Genomic DNA, 19,425 nt, shown 5'->3' on the forward strand with positions numbered 1-19,425 from the left:
AGTTAATTGGTGAACTCTGTAGCTATAAATCCAACTAAATCCTGAGTCAACGGAAAACAGAAGTGACGTCACTGGGATCGATGGTTGCCAGGTCCCTCACTTGTGTTTAGAGTTGATTTGAACAACAGTTTTTATCCTCATAGTAATAGAGACACAAAGTCACTTAAAGATAAAGAGGTAAAAATGACTTAACTCAAGATTACACTTAAATAGATGAGAAGTTGTTCCCTGAGTTCAATGTTTTAAAGTTTGGACTTTTAGAAATCAAGAGGTTAATGTTTCACTAGTTTCTGTGCTTTAAACACTGCTTAAAGAAACTTGACAGGATTACAAACAACTGTACATATATAATACACACAATAATAACACATTGAATGTATATTTATATCATTTATATGAAACGTTTGAAATTTATATTTTCAAACATTTAACGTCTTTCTAAAAGTTTCTCTCAGACCTGGCAACCCAGGAAGCGGAAGTTTCGGGACCGGAAGTGTCAGGGCTCAGAAACAAACATGAAGTCGGAAGTGTGAGTCGTGTTGTTTTTAAATGAGGAGCTGAGGTCCAGCACCGGGACATCACGTGACCCGTTCACCGGGAACACGCGACTTCAACCGGACACACCCCGTCCACCTAGGGGGAGCAAACCGGAGCGAACCGGAGCGAACCGGAGCGGCCGGGGACATGATGGCGGCTCCTTGGTTCCTGATGGACGTGAGGAGACGGCTGACGGAGGCGGGACGTCACTACCCGCTCTTCTGCTTCCTGCTGATGACGCTGCTCTGCGTCACTGTGCTGCTCAACAGGTGAGCGTGTCTGTGACGTCACTGCCCCATGTCTGCAGTGAGGTGAAGCCAAAAGCGTCTCGATCGCCCTCCGGTGGCTGGCTGCAGTACATGTCACAAGCCCCGCCTCTTCCATGTTAGTGGACAGGACACGTGACCATGTGACCATGTGACCTTTACGTTGTGTTGAGTCAAGGTTCCTTCACTGACACAGAACAGACAGAACAGACAGAACGTAGCAGCTCACAGAACTAAGATAGTCAATAAATTAGCGCTACGTGTTTTTCCTCTGATGGCACAGCAAATTAATCTAATACTTCTATATCATTTGTAATAGTATTAGTTAATATTGATACTTAATAACTTGAGGGTTAAGGACAGAGGATGTCACACCATGTTAAAGCCCTATGAGACGAATTGTGATTTGTGAATATGGGCGATACAAATAAAATTTGATTGATGATTGATACTGTGAGCATAGCCGCCCTAGCCCGCCTGAATAATCGATAACAGAGATCCGGGGCCAAACAACAAAATAACACGCTTACTCTCATTGGCGTGTTCATTTTGAATTATTACAAACCATCATATAAAACACAGAACATTCATCATTGATTGAAAACCCAGTTCTACCCGACAGGTCCCGACATGTGACCTGCTCACGCACGTGATAAGTTCTTACATGTGTCCACAGGGGGCACTGTAACTTCACAGCAAGAATATTCTTCAGTCTAAATAAAGTCGTTTTAATAAAAAAAACCTGCAGCGAGCCACCAGGGGGAGATCAAGGCTCCCTTTCTGCCATGTGTGTTGAAGCTCTGCAGTATAACAGATGTGTGTGTGTGTCTGTGTGTTGCTGTTTGTGTTGAAGATGTGTAGTTTAACAGCTGTGTGGGTGTCTGTGTGTTGAAGCTGTGTGTGTGTTGGAGATGTGTAGTTTAACAGATGTGTGTGTCTGTGTGTTGCTGTTTGTGTGTGTGTGTTGAAGCTGTGCAGTATAATAGATTTGTGTGTGTCTGTGTGTGTTGAAGCTGTGCAGTATAACAGCTGTGTGTGTGTGTGTGTATTGCTGTTTGTGTTGAAGCTGTGTCTGTGTGTTGCAGCTATTTGTGTAGGTGTTTGTGTGTTGAAGCTGTGCAGTATAACAGGTGTGTGTGTGTGTGTGTGTGTGTGTGTGTGTGTGTGTGTGTGTGTGTGTGTGTGTGTGTGTGTGTGTGTGTGTGTGTGTGTGTGTGTGTGTGCGCAGCTACCTTCACGTCCTGCTGGTGTTCTGGTCCTTCCTGGCCGGTGTCGTCACCTTCTACGTTTCCCTCGGTCCAGAGTCTCTTCTCCCCAACGTGCTGGTGTCCATCAAACCAAGAGTCCAGGTGAGTGGACGTCCTCTGGTCTCCGTCCTGATTCCACCAGTTTGTCTCCCAGATGTTTCCAGAGACCAGATGATGAACTGGTCTGATGAACTGGTCTGATGAACTGGTCTGATGAACTGGGTGTGCTGGTTTCTTGCAGCAGCAGCAGCAGCAGGAGCTGTTTCCTCTGGGTCACAGCTGTGCCGTGTGCGGGAAGGTCAAGTGCAAACGTCACCGGTAACTTCACATGACACACAACATGCATGTGTGTTTACATGTGTGTAATATATCACCAGTGTTTGGATTCTACCTCAACATGTATTTAATAAACATGCACACACATTGTGCACGAGAGCCCAACTGATGTGGACGATGCTTATACGGATATAATCTATATGTACAGATATAATCTATATGTACAGATATAATCTATCTGGACAGATATAATCTATATGGACAGATATAATCTATAAATACAGATATAATCTATATGGACAGATATAATCTATATGGACAGATAAAATCTACATGGACAGATATAATCTATAAATACAGATATAATCTATATGGACAGATATAATCTATATGTGCAGATATAATCTATATGGACAGATATAATCTATATGTACAGATATAATCTATATTTACAGATATAATCTATATTTACAGATATAATCTATAAATACAGATATAATCTATATTTACAGATATAATCTATAAATACAGATATAATCTACATGGACAGATATAATCTATATGGACAGATATAATCTATATGGACAGATATAATCTATAAATACAGATATAATCTATATGGACAGATATAATCTATATGGACAGATATAATCTTTATGTACAGATATAATCTATATGGACAGGTATAATCTATATGGACAGGTATAATCTATATGGACAGATATAATCTATATGTACAGATATAATCTATATGTACACATGTTTCAGTTAACTTGTTTTTAAAGAGTTTAGTTTTGTAAAGTTTGTGTTGCAGTTTGTTCTCAGTGATTCGATCTGGAAACTTCTCTTTATTCTCAATGTGATTTTCCTTCATATCTGTGGAACTTGACACGTCTCGTGTTCTTACTGTATGAACGTGTCTGAACCATGATGAAGACGTGTGAACTACAGACACGTCTCATGTTCTTACTGTATGAACATGTCTGAACCATGTTGAAGACGTGTGAACTACAGACACGTCTCATGTTCTCACTGTATGAACCTGAACCATGATGAAGACGTGTGAACTACAGACAGATGCAGTCTGTAGGTCAGTCTGTGAAAGGTTCGTATCCCTCGGGCTCTGATCCTTGTTGTCCGCAGGCCGACGCTGCTGCTGGAGAACTACCAGCCCTGGTTGGACCTGAAGGTTCCGTCCCAGGTGGACGCCTCCGTAGCAGAGGTACGAACGTCGAGGGTTTGAATCCCTCAGAGGAAAACACACTTTAGATCGTCTGAAACCCACGTCCAGATCTTCATCGTTTGCTTCTGTGGAACTGGAACCACTGACCTCTCTCTCTCTCTCTCTCTCTCTCGTCCTGTAGGTGTTCGAGTTGGTTCTGGAGAACTTCGTGTTCCCCTGGTACAGGTACGAGGACCCCCCCCCCCCCCCCCTCCCCTGTTGTCTACTGACAGATAAACTCCGACGCTGTTGTAAAACTCTTCCTGTGGATTTCAGGGACATCACAGACGACGAGGCGTGTGTGGACGAGCTGAGGACGACGTTTCGCTTCTTCGCCTCGGTGCTCGTCCGCCGGGCTCAGAAGGTGACGACCAATCACACGTCAGCAGGACAAGAGCAGATTGAAGACGAGACAAACTTTACACATGAAGATGTCTCACTGACGTGTCTCAGGCTCACTGACGTGTCCCAGGCTCACTGACGTGTCTCAGGCTCACTGACGTGTCCCAGGCTCACTGATGTGTTTCAGGCTCACTGACGTGTCTGTGTCTCCCAGGCTCACTGACGTGTCCGAGGCTCACTGACGTGTCTGTGTCTCCCAGGCTCACTGACGTGTCTCAGGCTCACTGACGTGTCTGTGTCTCCCAGGCTCACTGACGTGTCTGTGTCTCCCAGGCTCACTGACGTGTCTCAGGCTCACTGACGTGTCCGAGGCTCACTGACGTGTCTGTGTCTCCCAGGCTCACTGACGTGTCTCAGGCTCACTGACGTGTCTGTGTCTCCCAGGCTCACTGACGTGTCTGTGTGTCTCAGGCTCACTGACGTGTCTGTGTCTCCGAGGCTCACTGACGTGTCCGAGGCTCACTGACGTGTCTGTGTGTCTGTCCTCCGCAGGTGGACGTCTCCGCTGTGTTTGCAGACAAAGTGATGAAAGCTGCGATGAAGCACATTGAAGTTATTGCAAAGGCTCGAGGAAAAGGTAGAAACAGAATTTGTCTTCACAGCAAAGCGTCTCCGTGACTCACTGACTGTCCAGCAGCCGTCTGTGGCTAACGTCCCGCTCTGTGTCGGTTTGTCCTCAGTGCAGAACGTGGACGGTTTACAGACGGCGGCTCTGGACGGATACGGAGCCGACCTCCACGTCGCTCTGCGCAGCCGGAGGGACGAGTTGATCTACTTGAGGAAACTGACTGAGATGCTGTTTCCCTACGTGATGCCGCCCAAAGCTACAGACTGCAGGTAGGCACAGACCTGAGACCAGCGTCCCAGCTCCCATCCAGACGTCCAGACGACCGTCCACTAAAACACACGTCACATGACCGTTCACCTGGTCATGTGACGGAAACAGGAAGTAGATGGTCTCCTCTGCAGCTGGTTGCTGAACAGAAGTGTTAGCAAAAGGAAGTGTTAGCGACAGGAAGTGTTACCGACAGGAAGTGTTACCGACAGGAAGTGCTAGCGTCAGGAAGTGTTACCGACAGGAAGTGTTACCGACAGGAAGTGTTACCGACAGGAAGTGTTCCTGACCATATATATATATAAAGGCTAGATGTCTCGGCCAATGGAGTCGAACATCCGCACATGGCGGCCATCTTGCCACAGGCAGCTCGCTCACCCATAACATTGTGTTGTAGTGGTACGTACTTTTTAAATAACCATAACTTGCTAAATTCTCAACTGATTTTTAAACGGTTCGGTTTGTAATAAACGTCAGAGATGTAGTTATGACACTGCATACTTATGAATAATTATGTTATTTTCTAAAAAATAGAATAATGTTCTATATAGGTACAAGATTTCCCTATACAAATATACATTAAGATTTTTTTTTTTTTCTTTTATTTAAAAAGTACATGTTTCACTACCATCACAATGTTATGGGTGGGCGAGCTGCCTGTGGCAAGATGGCCGCCATGTGCGGACGTTCGTCTCCGTTGGCCGGAAACGCGGACGAGACATCTAGCCTTTATATATATATCTATGTTCCTGACAGGAAGTATTACCGACAGGAAGTGCTACCGACAGGAAGTGCTACTTACAGGAAGTGTTAGTGACAGGAGATCAGTTCACACGAGTCTCTGATTCGGAGGAAACTCCAGCAGGCGGAACCATAGCAGTAGTATGATGGTGGTGGGTGGGGCTTCAGCTCGGACCCGGTTCTCTTGTGGACTTTGTGGAGAACTGAGACGTTTCATGTTGAAGCTGAACCAGCGTCTCGTCCTGGTCCAGGTCTCTGGCTCTGCTGCTGCGGGAGGTGATGTCCGGATCCGTCCTCTTACCGACCATGGACTTCATGGCCGACGCTGTGAGTAGAGCAGTGTGTGTGTGAAGAAGAGGAGCTGCTTAGATCCTCTAACGTTGAGCTGAAATGAGCCTGTAGCGCCTCCGTGTGGTGGGAAGATGAGTCTGAAAGAAACTTCAAGTCATTTTAACTTCTCTTTGTCTCCAGGACACTGTGAACCTCATGGTGCTCATATTCGTTGAGGACACTCCAGTGAGTAAAACTTCTAAAACTAACTGTCGTATATTAAATATTCAATCGACTCTACTGCCTAAAAGTAAAACCTTTAAACATCTAACCCAAGTTTTAAATCTGCTCTGTGTCTCCAGCCTGAAGCCTCCTCCGAGCCGCCCTCAGACCTGGTTCCATTTCTACAGAAATACGCCGACGTCAGCAACAAGAAGGCGTCTGTGAGTACGAGACAGAACGAGACGTCCACAGGAGACAGACACGTCCACAGGAGACAGACACGTCCACAGGAGACAGACACGTCCACAGGAGACAGACACGTCCACAGGAGACAGACACGTCCACAGGAGACAGACACGTCCTCTCACCCGTCTTCGTCTGAGTGTCTGAAGCGTTTCCTGTAACCTCGTCCTCCAGGTGCTGAAGCTGGAGCTGAGGCAGATCCGGGATCAGCAGGACCTCCTCTTTCGTTTCATGAACTTCCTGAAGCAGGAAGGAGCCGTGCACGTGCTGCAGTTCTGCCTGGCCGTGGGTAAGGAACCCGCCTCACACACACACACCTCATTCTTCTGCCTCAGAACTCACGAGCTCCTGACGTGTCCTCCAGAGGAGTTCAACGATAAGATCCTGAGTCCGGAGCTGAGCGACTCGGAGCTGCAGCGGCTGCACGGCGAGGTGCTGCACATCTACGAGACCTACTGCCTGGACGAGAGCATCGACAAGATCAGCTTCGACCCGTTCATCGTGGAGGAGATCAGGAACAGTAAGACTCCTCCGCTCCCTGCACCTCCTCAGCCCTCACAGTGCAGCTCTCAGCGGCTCCTCTCTGCTCTCAGTCGCCACAGGTGCGTACGGGGAGGTGGTGAAGCTGCAGACCATGCGCTGCCTGTTCGAGGCCTACGAGCACGTCCTGTCTCTGCTGGAGAGAGTCTTCACCCCCATGTTCTGCCACAGTGACGAGGTGAGACCCCCACACGGACTGAGACCACGGCCACGGCTCAGCTGTCAAAACGGATCCTTTGTAACATTGTGTGGTTTTATCACTTTATCCAGACAGTCGGTTTTACACTGTGAATCAAACTGTATAATTCAGAATGACCTGGGATCAGTGGTTTGTAATCTGTCGTCTGTGCTCAGTACTTCCGGCACCTGCTGCGAGGAGCCGAGTCTCTGACCAGGAGCTCCAGGATCAACAGGTCAGTGATTCATTCATAGTTCTACAAATCATTTATCCACTTCTGTAAACATCTAACCAAAGAGTTCAGACATTCTGAGTCAACAGGAACGATACAGGAAGTATCAAGTTTCATATGCAGCCATATTTTTACACACACACACACACATATATATAGAGATCTATAGAGATATACATATATCTCTATAGATCTGTGATAGAAACTCGTCCTCCAACATGTAGAATAGTTTTACTGAAACAAACCAACTGAACTATCGATGTTTTACTCTGAAGCTCGTTTGAAAGAGAGTTTGTGCGACTGAGCAGAAACTTCAAGTCGTTATAGAATCAATGACTTTGATTGAGGTTCAGAGCAGAAGATCCACAGGAGACAGGAAACCAAGAAGAGAGAGTCTGAGAGGTTTCATCAGACCGACTCCTCGTTAGAAACTTCTTCTGTGGAGTTCTGTCTTCACTGATCAGCAGAGGAATCTTCTTCTTCAGGTCCAGAGACGTGATCGACCTCTCTCTCTCTCTCTCTCTCTCTCTCTCTCTCTCTCTCTCTCTGCAGGAACCCGTTGAAACGAGGGGAGACGTTCGGCATCAGCAGGATCGGCAGCAAGATCAAAGGAGTGTTCCGGAGCACGACCATGGAGGGCGCCATGCTGCCGCCCAGCGCCATGAGCGACATGGACGACGACCTGGTGAGCGTCACATGATCAACTCTTAATGTTAAGTGTCAGGTGGGCGTGTTGTCAGTGAGGGGGGGGGGGGGGGGGGGGGGGGGAGGAGCAGTCATCATTCATACTATTAACCTGTGATCTCTCTTTTACACACACACACTAAAGTCATTTCACCTCAGCAGGTTTGTTGATGAGTCACTTCTCAGTTCTCAGATCAGTTGGTTCACGTGTTTTTCAGGTGGAGGAGGCGACGGTGGTGATGGAGGATGACCCCCCCGCCGAGCCGGTCAGTGCAGCCGGCGCCCTGAGGAACCTGTCGGCCTGGAGCATCTCCATCCCCTACATCGACATCTACGACGACGAGGCCAAGAGGGAGCGGGTCCCCGTGTTCTGCATCGACGTGGAGCGCAAGGACAGGAAGACAGGCGAGCGGGCGACCACCTTGTCCACCGCGCCGGTTCAAACCCCCTCCTCCTCCTCCTCCCGGTGTGACCTTCTGTTTCTTCTCTTCCAGTCGGTCATGAGACGGAGAAGTGGTCGGTGTTCAGGAGATATCTGGAGTTCTACGTCCTGGAATCCAAACTGACTGAGTTCCACGGTGAACTTCTCTCTTCAGCTTCTCTCTGTCTCTTCAGTGTCACCGTTCAATCTCATCGTGGACTCGTTTTCTTTCAGGCACGTTCTCAGACGCACAGCTTCCGTCCAAACGGATCATCGGACCAAAGAATTATGAATTCCTCGCATCGAAGAAGGAGGAGTTTGAGGAATATTTGCAGGTATTTTAATCTGGAGAATAACAGGAAGTAATCACACCCAGGACAGTTTGAACCTCTAGGTGGCGCTATGATTCACGTTCCAGATATCAAAACAAACAGTCATATCATTTAAAGGTGAACATCTCTTAAAATAGTGAAGGATGTGTTTTGTTGTGATGTTTGAGCGACTGTAGATTGTGTATTGATTGTTTTCTGGTGTGTGTGTGTTTTTGTGTGTTTGTGTGTGTGTGTGTGTCAGAGACTCCTGAAGCACCTGGAGCTCAGTAACAGTCAGCTGCTGGCGGACTTCCTGTCTCCTCACAGCATGGAGTCTCAGTTCCTCGACAGGATGCTGCCGGACGTCAACCTCGGTAGAAACTCCTTCAGGAAAATAAACAACTTTAGAAAAGCTTCATATTCCTCATAATTCAAACTAAACTGTTTGTTGGTCTCCTCTTTGTGTCTCAGGGAAGATGTTCAAGTCCGTCCCAGGGAAGCTGATTAAAGAGGTGAGTCTCTTCTTCACCTTTATGTCTCACAGGGTGAAACACGACTTCCTGTGAGATAGCTCCAGAATCCAACCTCTGAAGAACGTCTCCTAACAAGCTGGAGATCAGATGATGGAAACTGAACCGTGTGAAACGTCTGTTTTTCCAGAGAGGACAGAACCTGGAGCCGTTCATCCAGAGCTTCTTCAACTCCTGCGAGTCGCCCAAACCCAAACCCAGTAGACCGGAGCTGACCATCCTCAGCCCGAGCACGGAGAACAACAAGAAGGTACAACCACCACAAGGCTGTCAGACACAGGCTCAGGAAACATCTCAGTGAGGAAACATCTCAGTGAGGGAACATCTCAGTGAGGAAACATCTCAGTAAGGTAACATCTCAGTGAGGAAGCATCTCAGTGAGGAAACATCTCAGTGAGGAAGCATCTCAGTGAGGAAGCATCTCAGTGAGGAAACATCTCAGTGAGGAAACATCTCAGTGAGGAAGCATCTCTCTGAGGAAACATCTCAGTGAGGAAACATCTCAGTGAGGAAACATCTCAGTGAGGAAGCATCTCAGTGAGGAAACATCTCAGTGAGGAAACATCTCAGTGAGGTAACATCTCAGTGAGGAAACATCTCAGTGAGGAAGCATCTCAGTGAGGAAACATCTCAGTGAGGAAACATCTCAGTGAGGAAACATCTCAGTGAGGAAACATGTCAGTGAGGAAACATCTCAGTGAGGAAATATCTCAGTGAGGAAGCATCTCAGTGAGGAAACATCTCAGTGAGGAAACATCTCAGTGAGGAAACATGTCAGTGAGGAAACATCTCAGTGAGGAAATATCTCAGTGAGGAAGCATCTCAGTGAGGAAACATCTCAGCGAGGAAACATCTCAGAGTTCCTGCTCCTGTCTCCTTCTGTCTCCTCTGATCTTCTTTCTTCTCTGGTTCTTCTCCTGCAGCTTTTCAGTCACGTGTTCCAGAACAACGCGAACGTGTCGGAGAGTTCAGAGAAGAGACAGAACCACAACTGCTTCCTGGAGCTGGTCAGCGTCCAGGGCATGTACGACTGCTTGATGCACGTGGGTGAGTAACAAGCTCCACTGTTCAGTCACATCTCAGGACCGGGGGGGGCTGAACCCATCCCCCGCTGTGCTCCTCAGGTCGGGTGGTGTTCCACGTGCCCGACTGGCTGCACCACCTCCTGTCGGCCGGGAGGATCCTGCTGAAGAACACGTTCGAGGCCTACATGGACCAGTACATGCAGCTCAGGCTGGAGCAGGTTCTACAGGAGCACCGCATGGTGTCGCTCATCACGCAGCTCCGAGGTGGGACACCTGTCGGGGGGGGGGGGGGGGGGTGCCTTCAGGGTCCCTCAGACGGTGCAGAACTCTGATGTATTAAAGCTCTGCTCTTGTTTCCTGCTGCAGACGCTGTTTTCTGTGAGAGCAGCGAGGAACGAACCCCTGAAGACAAACAGCTCCGAGCCAAGAGGACCTTCGACGAGATGATGAGATATTTACCAGGTCGGTTTATCAACACTTCAAACTCTCCAGATAAACAGATTCTACTTCCAGGGATTCATCAGTCTGACGCCTCGTCCTCCACGTGTTCTGATAAGACCTCAAACTGAACTCCTGCTTGTCCACAGACTTTGTGGGAAAGTGGATCGGAGAGGAGGCGAAGTACGAAGGAGTCCGTCTCCTGTTCGACAGCTTCCAGCAGCCGCTGCTCAACAAACAGGTGATTCAACAGCCGACAGACAGGTGGCGCCAGAGTCTTCATTAAATCATCCTTAGGATAAACTCCAGGTTCAGAGTGGAGGAGCAACTCCAACCCATAACTCGTCTTTACACTTTGTCTCTGATGTGTCCTCAGATGACGTACGTCCTGCTGGACATCGCCGTGCAGGAGCTGTTCCCTGAACTCAGCAAGGTAAACAGGGGACAGGGACAAGAGACAAAGACATAAACAAGAGACAGGGACAAGAGACAAAGACATAAACAAGAGACAGGGACAAGAGACAAAGACATAAACAAGAGACAGGGACAAGAGACAAAGACATAAACAAGGGACAGGGACAAGAGACAAAGACATGAACAAGAGACAAGAGACAAAGACATGAACAAGAGACAAGAGACAAAGACATGAACAAGAGACAGGGACAAGAGACAAAGACATAAACAAGAGACAGGGACAAGAGACAAGAGACAAAGACATAAACAAGAACTTAAACTCATTTCTCTGAAAGACTTTTAATGTGAAGCAGAATAAACGTGATGTTTGTTAATCTAAAGTTCTTATAAACACTTGATTGACTTCAGATCAGTTTGTTCTCACGGTTTCTTCTGAGCCTTTCTGAGAATCTGCACTTTGCACGTTCTGCAGCTGCAGACCACAAAGCTCGAGAAGTGAAGATGAGCTTTCTATTTCCAGTCCCGGGTGCTGATGTCCCACAATGCATCAGTGCGACAGTTTGTCTCATGTCTCGTGTGGTTTCCTCCTGCAGGGTGCGAGGGAATCGAACAGCGAGTGAAAGGGGACGCTGCTGCGTCCACATCCTGAAAGACAAAAGTGCAATACTTCCACATTCCACTGTACACTACGTTCATGCAGAAATAAAAACATCTATTTATTCTCTGCAGCTTCTTGATTTCACTGATTTTCACTCATCTCTGAAATGTTCCCCCCCCCGTGCTGTGGTGCAAGGTACAAGGACTTTTCAAAATATTAAAACCAGGTCAATTAATAACTTTCCTGAGGATGTGATGGTCGTGCTTGAATGAACCAGTATTCAGTGGACACAACAGGAAGCAGAGATAAGAATTCTCACTGAGTCAAGAGCTGAAATGTAAAACTGTTGTTTCCTGTGAGAAGTTCCCAGCAGCTTCTTTCTCACTGGGAAGTTTGATGAACCATTAACAGGCAGCGAGCGTCGGTCTGATCCTCACACAGAGGAGCCTTGTTCCCCCGAGGCTGCTGAGCTGAAAGAGGAAGAGTCCTCAACACGTCTGAATCCTCCATGTTCAGTCACATGTTGGAGACACTGTCCTCGTGTCTCCTCTTCATCCGTCAGAAACAAACCTGAACTCAAACTCTCACTTCACGCTCGCTGTAGTTTCTCTAATTTTATATTTATCTTCTATAATCATCTTTCACGCTCCAGATAACAGACCAGTTCCCACAATGCAGATCTTTGACTTGTTGGAGTGTAAAAGAGAAGATGAACTTGTCACTGAAATCAAACTGATTTAAATCACACAACACTTCCTCTCCGGGATGGAGGCGGGGCTTCCTGCTCTCTGAGGGACCATGTTTCCCATCAGGCCGGTGAAGTCTCCGGTTCCACCAGGAGGAGCTGGAGGACGAGGCTGGAGAGACAGACTTCCTCAAGACCGACTTCCCCTGGGACCCGAGCTCGCTGAGAGGAAGAGGAAGGAGTGGGACTGTTGTACCAGGAAGTCAAATGTTACAAGTTTATTACTCCTGCCACAGTACAAGTACACACAGTACATGATAAAACTTCTTTGATCGAGCAGCTTTGTCTTTTTCATTTCTTCATTTTTATCACTTTTTCACAGAAAAGTTATTCATTAGCTAAAAGTCTCAACTTTTCCTAGAATCCAACGTAAAATTGTTTTTAATTTTTTTTACACAAACGCAGAAAAAACGATTTCTGTCGTCAGATGATTTTCTACAAAGTTCTGTCAAGTTTCTGAGCAGAACAACAAACTGAGCTGATGGAAACAGGAAGTGTTCAGACGTGTTAATAAGCCGTCGCAGCTCAGCCCCTGGTGTCCATCAGAGGTACTGCAGTGGACGAGGACAGAGACGTGTGAAGGTGAGACATCGTCTCTTCTTCCTGTCGGTCTCACATGGCCCCACACACACTCCAGAGCAGCGACAGGGAAACCACCAGAGCAGCTGGTCCCCGCCCCCCCCGCCGCCGAGTTGAGGAGCCTGATTCGTCCTTCAACCGGAGGATACACTTTCTTTCTCTGCCCGATGAACCTGGAGACGACTGAAATGTCCAGATCTCCTGGAGGGAGACGGACGAAGAGACGGTGAGATGCAGTTTATAATAAATGTGGGAATCAAACCGACGCCTCGGATGTCTCACCGCTGTTGTGCTTGACCATCTCGTTGGGGATCATGGCGTATCCGTCCCCGCCGCTCACCATGTAGGACGGCAGCACCACCGGGTACACCGCCTCGTCCTGCACCGGCTGGTAGAGAGGGACGCGGCACTCGGTGCAGAGGATGAGGAGGCTGGTCACACGGTGTCCTGGAGGTCGGGAGAGGTCGAACTCCACGTGGAATCCTGACAGAAGAAAGACAGACGCCATCAGTTCCTCTGACGACCGACCCGCTGGAGGACCGGTGTTGAGGGGGGACGTGTGGAGGCCCCGTACCGGACACTTGGAGGAACTCTCCGGTTCCTTCTCCGTGTCGTCTCACTGAGAACTCGAACGCCTTCCTCAGCGTGGAGCCCCTCAGCCTCACCAGGTCGAAGGTTCCTCCGAACGGCAGCACGGAGATCAGGTCCTCCATGGTGATCGAACCTGTGGAACACATTTCAAAATCTGCTTCTCGGATCTACAATGTGTTTGTCAGCGTGTTGTCCCAGTGAGACACGTCCATGTTGTCCCAGTGAGACACAGTGACGCACCCCCCCTGGTCCGTTCGTCCACAGACGCCCGGACGCCGCCTCCGTTGAAGATGCTGGCGCTGACGTGGTTCCACTGGACCTCGTCTGGGAGCTGGATGCTGTTGTCCACCTGCAGATCATCATCAGTCATATGTCAGTTTATAGATTCTAGTTTATAGATTCTAGTTTATAGATTCTATAATCTATAACACTGAACACACGACTGGTTGTTCTCAGACGTTCCAGATTAGAACTCAGATCCTGTAGAACAGTTTATTTTCTCCTTGAATCTTCATCTTCACTGAGGATGAAGATCACGTCCTGCTCCGTTGAAGACTCACCATGGCGTCGCAGATCAGGTTCCCCAGGTTGCACTCCCTGAACCGACACTCCTCCGCTTCCCCGTTCAGGAGGACCAGCGTCTGTCCCACCACCTGAGACGAGTAGTTCTTCAGATTCATCCTCCATCGCTCCACATCGGCCAGAACGTCTGCGTCTGTGAAACCAGGTTCAGATCTTAACTCACCGGGTTCTCATGTGAACACAGGACAGGTCTGGTTTGTTTAGAAGGAGAGGAGGAGGAGGAGGAGGAGGAGGAGGAGGAGGAGGAGGAGGAAGAGGAAGAAGAAGAAGAAGAAGAAGAAGAAGAAGAAGAAGAAGAAGGAGGAGGAGGAGGAAGAGGAGGAAGAAGAAGAAGAAGAAGAAGAAGAAGAAGAAGAAGAAGAAGAAGAAGAACCGTTCACACCTGATATTTGAGTTCAGACCTAAAGTGTGACGTCTGAACCAAACCAGGTGAGAAGGTTCCTGAAGAGTTCCACAGGAGATCTAACCCTGGATGAAGAAGCGTCTCATGTTCCCTGACGAGAGGAAACGTTCTGAACAGATACAGACTCATGGAGCTGCTGGAGGAACCAGATGAGGCAGACTGCTGTGGGCTCTTTACCCTGAGGGACGCTGCTGTCCAGCAGGACGGGGTTTCCTGTGGACCTCACTACGTCTCCAGCCTCGTTAAAGGTCACTTTCAGATAACCCAAGTATTTCCCGAAGGCGTAGGCCTGCACCACAGGAACCTGGCGCCCGTCCTCTGACTTCACCATGAAGGGATATGGACCTGCTGGCACTTCACTGGAGGGAGGAGTCCCTGAGGAACACAGAGTTTCACATGAACGTTAACCTGCTGAAGGTTCCTCTGGAATCTAACAGAACCTTTATTACACACAAACCGTTTCATGTGTTTGTTCAGAGGCTGTCGGACATGATGTTTGTAAAGATTCTTGAGAAACGCAGCAGAGCTTCAACACAGGAAATGTAAAAACACTCCAAGAGTTAACATCTGTTTACAGGAGGGGAGATTAAAACCGGATGTTTGCTTCTCCTTCTCCTTCAGGTCGCAGTTGAAGCTTGTTCAGCTCTTGAATGATTCATTTTTTATTTATTTCCCACAAATGACTCAGGTCTCAAACCTTCTACACCTCCGTCTTCTGCAGGAACACGTTTTAGTTCCCTGGCAGCTCTGAGCTCCAGAAACAAGGACCTCCCATCCCAGCTGCTTGTGTGACTCAGTGTCTGATTGAGACCAGACAGGAGGACAGAGACGTCTCCTCCGGACCAGGGACAAGAAGAGACGAGTCAGAAGGAAGACGTTTAACATAAGAGGACGATGTCCAGCAGGTTTTTAAGTTACCTACAAAAAGTCAAAGTGGGTAGCTACACCAGCGCCCCCTGCAGGCTGGAATGCTCATTATAAAAAACATACAAATCTGAGTCTTCTTGCTGTCAGGATGAGACGAGTCAAACCGCACGCACGTTAGTTAGCACGTTAGCTCGTTAGCGTGCATGAGAAAAACCTGCACTACTCTCAAACATCATGTGACTTCATATATTAAGACAGAGACGGAGACAACAAACAGGAAATGATGTCACGAGTAGACCACACGCTCGCTCACCCGTGTAGAGGAAGGTGTTGGTGTGTCCCCCGATGACCACGTCCACTCCGCGGACTCTCCTGGCGATGTCCTGGTCCTTGGTGAAGCCAGAGTGACCCAGAGCGATGACCTTGTTGACCCCCAGCGTGAGGAGCTTGTCCACGTGCGGCTGCAGAGCGTCCACCTCCTCCTCGAACACCAGGTGAGGCCCTGGACACACCAGACGTCATCAGGGCTTCAAGTGAGATCTCAACACAAGATCAATTCTTTACTTTAGGTTCAAACAAATCACAGAGACTCGAGTGGACAAAAGACAAACAGACTGAATATGAACTGTCTTCCTGTCTCCTGTGTCCTCGTCCTGGTTCTCCTGGTGTTTCTGTTTCTATCTTTACCACCAATTGTTCAGAAGTCAAACTTTATGACCTTCATCAAATCATTTCCTGTTCCTGTTTGTCTTTGAGGCGTCTTCCTTCCTGACTTTACATCCGTTTGTTTTTAAACTTTAGATGAGAAGTTAAACACGTTAACCACAGACAGAACCAGACCAACATGTTAACCACAGACAGAACCAGACCAACATGTTAACCACAGACAGAACCAGACCGACATGTTAACCACAGACAGAACCAGACCAACATGTTAACCACAGACAGACACCTTCCACTCACCAGGTTTGGACAGGGCTGACGTCTCCTGTGACGTGTACCCCACCACGCCGACCCTCTGCCCCCCCACCTCCAGGATCTTATAGGGCAGGTAGGACTTCCCAAAGGTCGCTGCCAGGGTCGGGTCCGGTCTGATGTTGGCACTGACCACCGGACACTGGATCTCCTCCATGAACGGTTTCATGAGACCTTCCACTCCGTTGTCAAACTCGTGATTCCCCAAGGTCTGAGGGACGGAGACAATGAGACAGACGCTCCAAGTTAAACGTCCATGTTTGGTAAAATAACACTGGTTCCTGTAGACCCCCCCCACACACACACACTGTCTGTGGGGGGGCAGGTTCACTTTCACACGAACATCTCAAACATCTGAAACATAAACACAGGATGAATCCAGTGTCTGATGAAGACCAGGTTTCAGTGAGGAGCTGGAACCAGCATCACCAGATGTGTCCTTCTACATCTAGTATTATTATTATGGTTATTATTATTATTATTGTTAGTACTATCAACCTCACCAGGGGATTTGTTCATTTTAGTGATATTACATTATTATTACTACAGATTTTCTTTATCCATTCTCTTGTACTTTACAGTTTTACACCATTTATCTGAAACCTGCAGTTTCTTTACAAATCAACTTCATTAGTTTATAAAATAGGAGTGAACTTTAATAAACAGATTCAACTTTACAACGGTGTCCCACTCTAACGTGTCTCTCTGTCTGTCAGAAGGTCAAAGTTTGTCTGTTAGAAAGTTAAAGTGTCCCTGTCTCCCTGTCTCCCTGTCCTCGTGTCTCCCTGTCTCCCTGTCCTCGTGTCCTCTTGTCCCTGCTGGTGGACCCGTCTCACCATGGCATCATATCTCAGGGTGTTCATGAAGTGCGCCGCCTCGGCCCCCTTGTAGTAGTTGAACCACACGGTTCCCTGGAACTGGTCCCCGGCGTCCAGCAGCAGCACGTTGCGCTCGGCGGCTCGGACCCTCCGGACCTCCGTGGCTCTCCGGGCCACGCCGGCGGAGCACCGGCCGTGGTGGTCGCACTTCTCCTCCACGCGGGCGTGCACGTCGTTGGTGTGGAGGAGAACCAGGTCCCAGGCCGCCGAGCAGGACACGCTGCAGCCCAGCAGCAGCAGCAGGAGGCGGCCGAGGCGGAGCCGCGGAGGAGCGCGGGGCTCCGGGCGCAGCGCTTCCATCGCTCCGCTGCGCGTAAAGCCCGAGGAGGAGCAGGAGGAGGAGGAGGAGGAGGAACCGGAGAAGGAGGCTGAAGGGTTCTGATCGGGTTATCTAGGGAGGATGAAGGCGGCTCGGGGACACTTGGTACCGGGCAGACTGAGAGAGACTCTCCGTCAGGAGGCGTCTTCAGAGGGCGGAGGATGTGTTCTTATGATCCGCCTCCTGCCTCCTCTCTCCCCGTCACACTCCTTCTTACCGCGGGACCACACATCCACCATCTTCATCTTCTTCTTCATCTTCTTCTTCAGCCTCTCTCTCACTCTCTCCCTAGCAGACCTTCTCCCTGCAGCAGTGACCTTTGACCTCCGCCCATCACTCCTCCTGACCCTGATGACCACTCAACCTCAACTTGAGCTGCAGATGAGAAGATACCAGATAGTTTTTTTTAGATTAGAAAACTTTATTTATCCCAAAATGGGCAATTTCGTTCACAGTTTCCAGTCTCACATAATAGATTACTTAATAAATACAATAAATTGCAATAGGAGGTAGACAAAAACATATATCAAAGGCAGTCCAACACACACATTTAACTCACAATTCATTTCAGCCCGTCAGTAACAACCAGCCTGCCCCCGGAAACACCCAGCAACACTGGTGTGCTCTCCACCTACTCCTTACTTTTGTCATCATTTAGTAACCTGATGGTTGCAGGGATAAAGAGTGGGAGTACCTCATTGTTCTTGTCCTGATTGAACAGTAGCGCCGCCCTGAAGGCATTAGTTTAAATTCTTTACTGAGGACATGGTCAGGCTGACTGATAATGCATTTGGCTTTCTGGACTGCTTGTTTGTTCCACAATGAACTTATGCTCTTGAGCTGGATGCCAGTGATCTTAGAGCAGATCTTCACAATTTTATTTAAACTATTCATGTCTTTAACTGACAGACTGTTAGTCCAGCATATAAAGGAAAAAGTTAAAAGACTCTCAATGAAAGATTGGTAAAAAATTCTCAAAATAGAACGGTATAAACAAAGTACTTAGATAGTTCCTATCTAAGTACTTATCTAAGTTCCTATCTAAGTACTTTGTTTATAAAGCACATTTAAACAAACAAAGTACAACAACTTCCTCTGTAAAGTGTAAACAAAACAAGTCACACAGTGAGATACGAGAACAACTCAACACAAATCAGTCCCGCTGCAGATTGTGTTTGTTTGATCAGATCCTGAAGCTTCTGTCCTCCTGGACCCTCCGAGCTTCACAGACTCTACAAAGTGCCTCAGCTGCTCTTCTCCTCCGAGGTGCTCCAGCTGCAGGACAGATGTTGGACTCTGCAGCTGTGAGGAGGTTCTCCCACATGTAACCCGACCTCATCCGGTCTCTGGACCCAAACCCTCCAACTGACACAACTTAGTCACGGTTCCATGTCACAATAAGAAGTTTGTGTCCCACAGTTCATGTGACTCATTCACTGGCGTGTTTAACCACACAGCAACACAACCTCGTCTCCCGAGCACACACAGACACACACAGCTCATTATGGAAACACACGTTCTGCTGGTTTCAAACCACACAGCCCAGAGACATGAACTGGAGTGTGGTGCAGTGACGTCACCCGTCGCTGCAGAGGGAACTTTACTTCTTTACTGGTGCAGATCCACTGGTCCTCTCCCAGTGGAGGTGGTTCAGTGACGTCACTCCACTCAGTGAAGAACCCTCTCTCTCTCTGTAACGCCTCTAAACACATCGAGGTGAGAACCAACAAACTCACACAAACCAACGAGCAGAAGTCAAACATGATCAGAGACAGAAACTTAAACTTTAAGCTTTAACCAAACAGATCCATTAGTCATAAACCTCACACTGACTCCAGATGATGTCATCACATG

General features: G+C 48.2%; 2 protein-coding genes across 2 annotated transcripts; one reads left to right on the plus strand and one right to left on the minus strand.

The window, feature by feature from the left end:
- The first annotated feature begins 475 nt into the window (after nucleotides 1–475).
- LOC128459997 (sorting nexin-14) lies at nucleotides 476–11,756 on the plus strand. Its single transcript, XM_053444982.1, has 28 exons — nucleotides 476–806; nucleotides 2,032–2,152; nucleotides 2,295–2,368; nucleotides 3,470–3,548; nucleotides 3,691–3,734; nucleotides 3,825–3,912; nucleotides 4,443–4,527; nucleotides 4,631–4,787; nucleotides 5,778–5,853; nucleotides 5,998–6,042; nucleotides 6,159–6,239; nucleotides 6,436–6,550; nucleotides 6,626–6,781; nucleotides 6,855–6,979; nucleotides 7,156–7,214; nucleotides 7,764–7,896; nucleotides 8,114–8,300; nucleotides 8,390–8,473; nucleotides 8,551–8,651; nucleotides 8,890–9,001; nucleotides 9,099–9,139; nucleotides 9,288–9,407; nucleotides 10,081–10,204; nucleotides 10,282–10,446; nucleotides 10,549–10,644; nucleotides 10,770–10,861; nucleotides 10,997–11,053; nucleotides 11,628–11,756. Exons 1-28 carry the CDS (start codon nucleotides 685–687, stop codon nucleotides 11,652–11,654), a joined length of 2,766 nt encoding a protein of 921 aa, XP_053300957.1. The 5' UTR covers nucleotides 476–684; the 3' UTR covers nucleotides 11,655–11,756.
- A 1,087-nt stretch (nucleotides 11,757–12,843) lies between these two features.
- On the minus strand, nucleotides 12,844–18,260 carry nt5e (5'-nucleotidase, ecto (CD73)). Its single transcript, XM_053444967.1, is given in 11 exon segments — nucleotides 12,844–13,056; nucleotides 13,058–13,157; nucleotides 13,239–13,439; nucleotides 13,531–13,680; nucleotides 13,788–13,896; nucleotides 14,108–14,262; nucleotides 14,710–14,907; nucleotides 15,713–15,901; nucleotides 16,363–16,585; nucleotides 17,211–17,946; nucleotides 18,131–18,260. Coding segments are annotated over 10 exon segments (1,734 nt in total). The 5' UTR covers nucleotides 17,553–17,946; nucleotides 18,131–18,260; the 3' UTR covers nucleotides 12,844–12,989.
- Nucleotides 18,261–19,425: the final 1,165 nt, after the last annotated feature.

Source organism: Pleuronectes platessa, chromosome 17 (assembly GCF_947347685.1).
Source record: "Pleuronectes platessa chromosome 17, fPlePla1.1, whole genome shotgun sequence".
NCBI lineage: Eukaryota > Metazoa > Chordata > Actinopteri > Pleuronectiformes > Pleuronectidae > Pleuronectes > Pleuronectes platessa.

Bases quoted from the DNA above. Each gene is read 5' to 3' on its own strand.
- LOC128459997 (XM_053444982.1), top strand. From the start codon at position 685: ATGATGGCGGCTCCTTGGTTCCTGATGGACGTGAGGAGACGGCTGACG. The intron at 8,652-8,889 runs GTATTTTAATCT...TGTGTGTGTCAG, and splicing joins AGTTTGAGGAATATTTGCAG to AGACTCCTGAAGCACCTGGA. The intron at 10,645-10,769 runs GTCGGTTTATCA...GCTTGTCCACAG, and splicing joins GATGATGAGATATTTACCAG to ACTTTGTGGGAAAGTGGATC.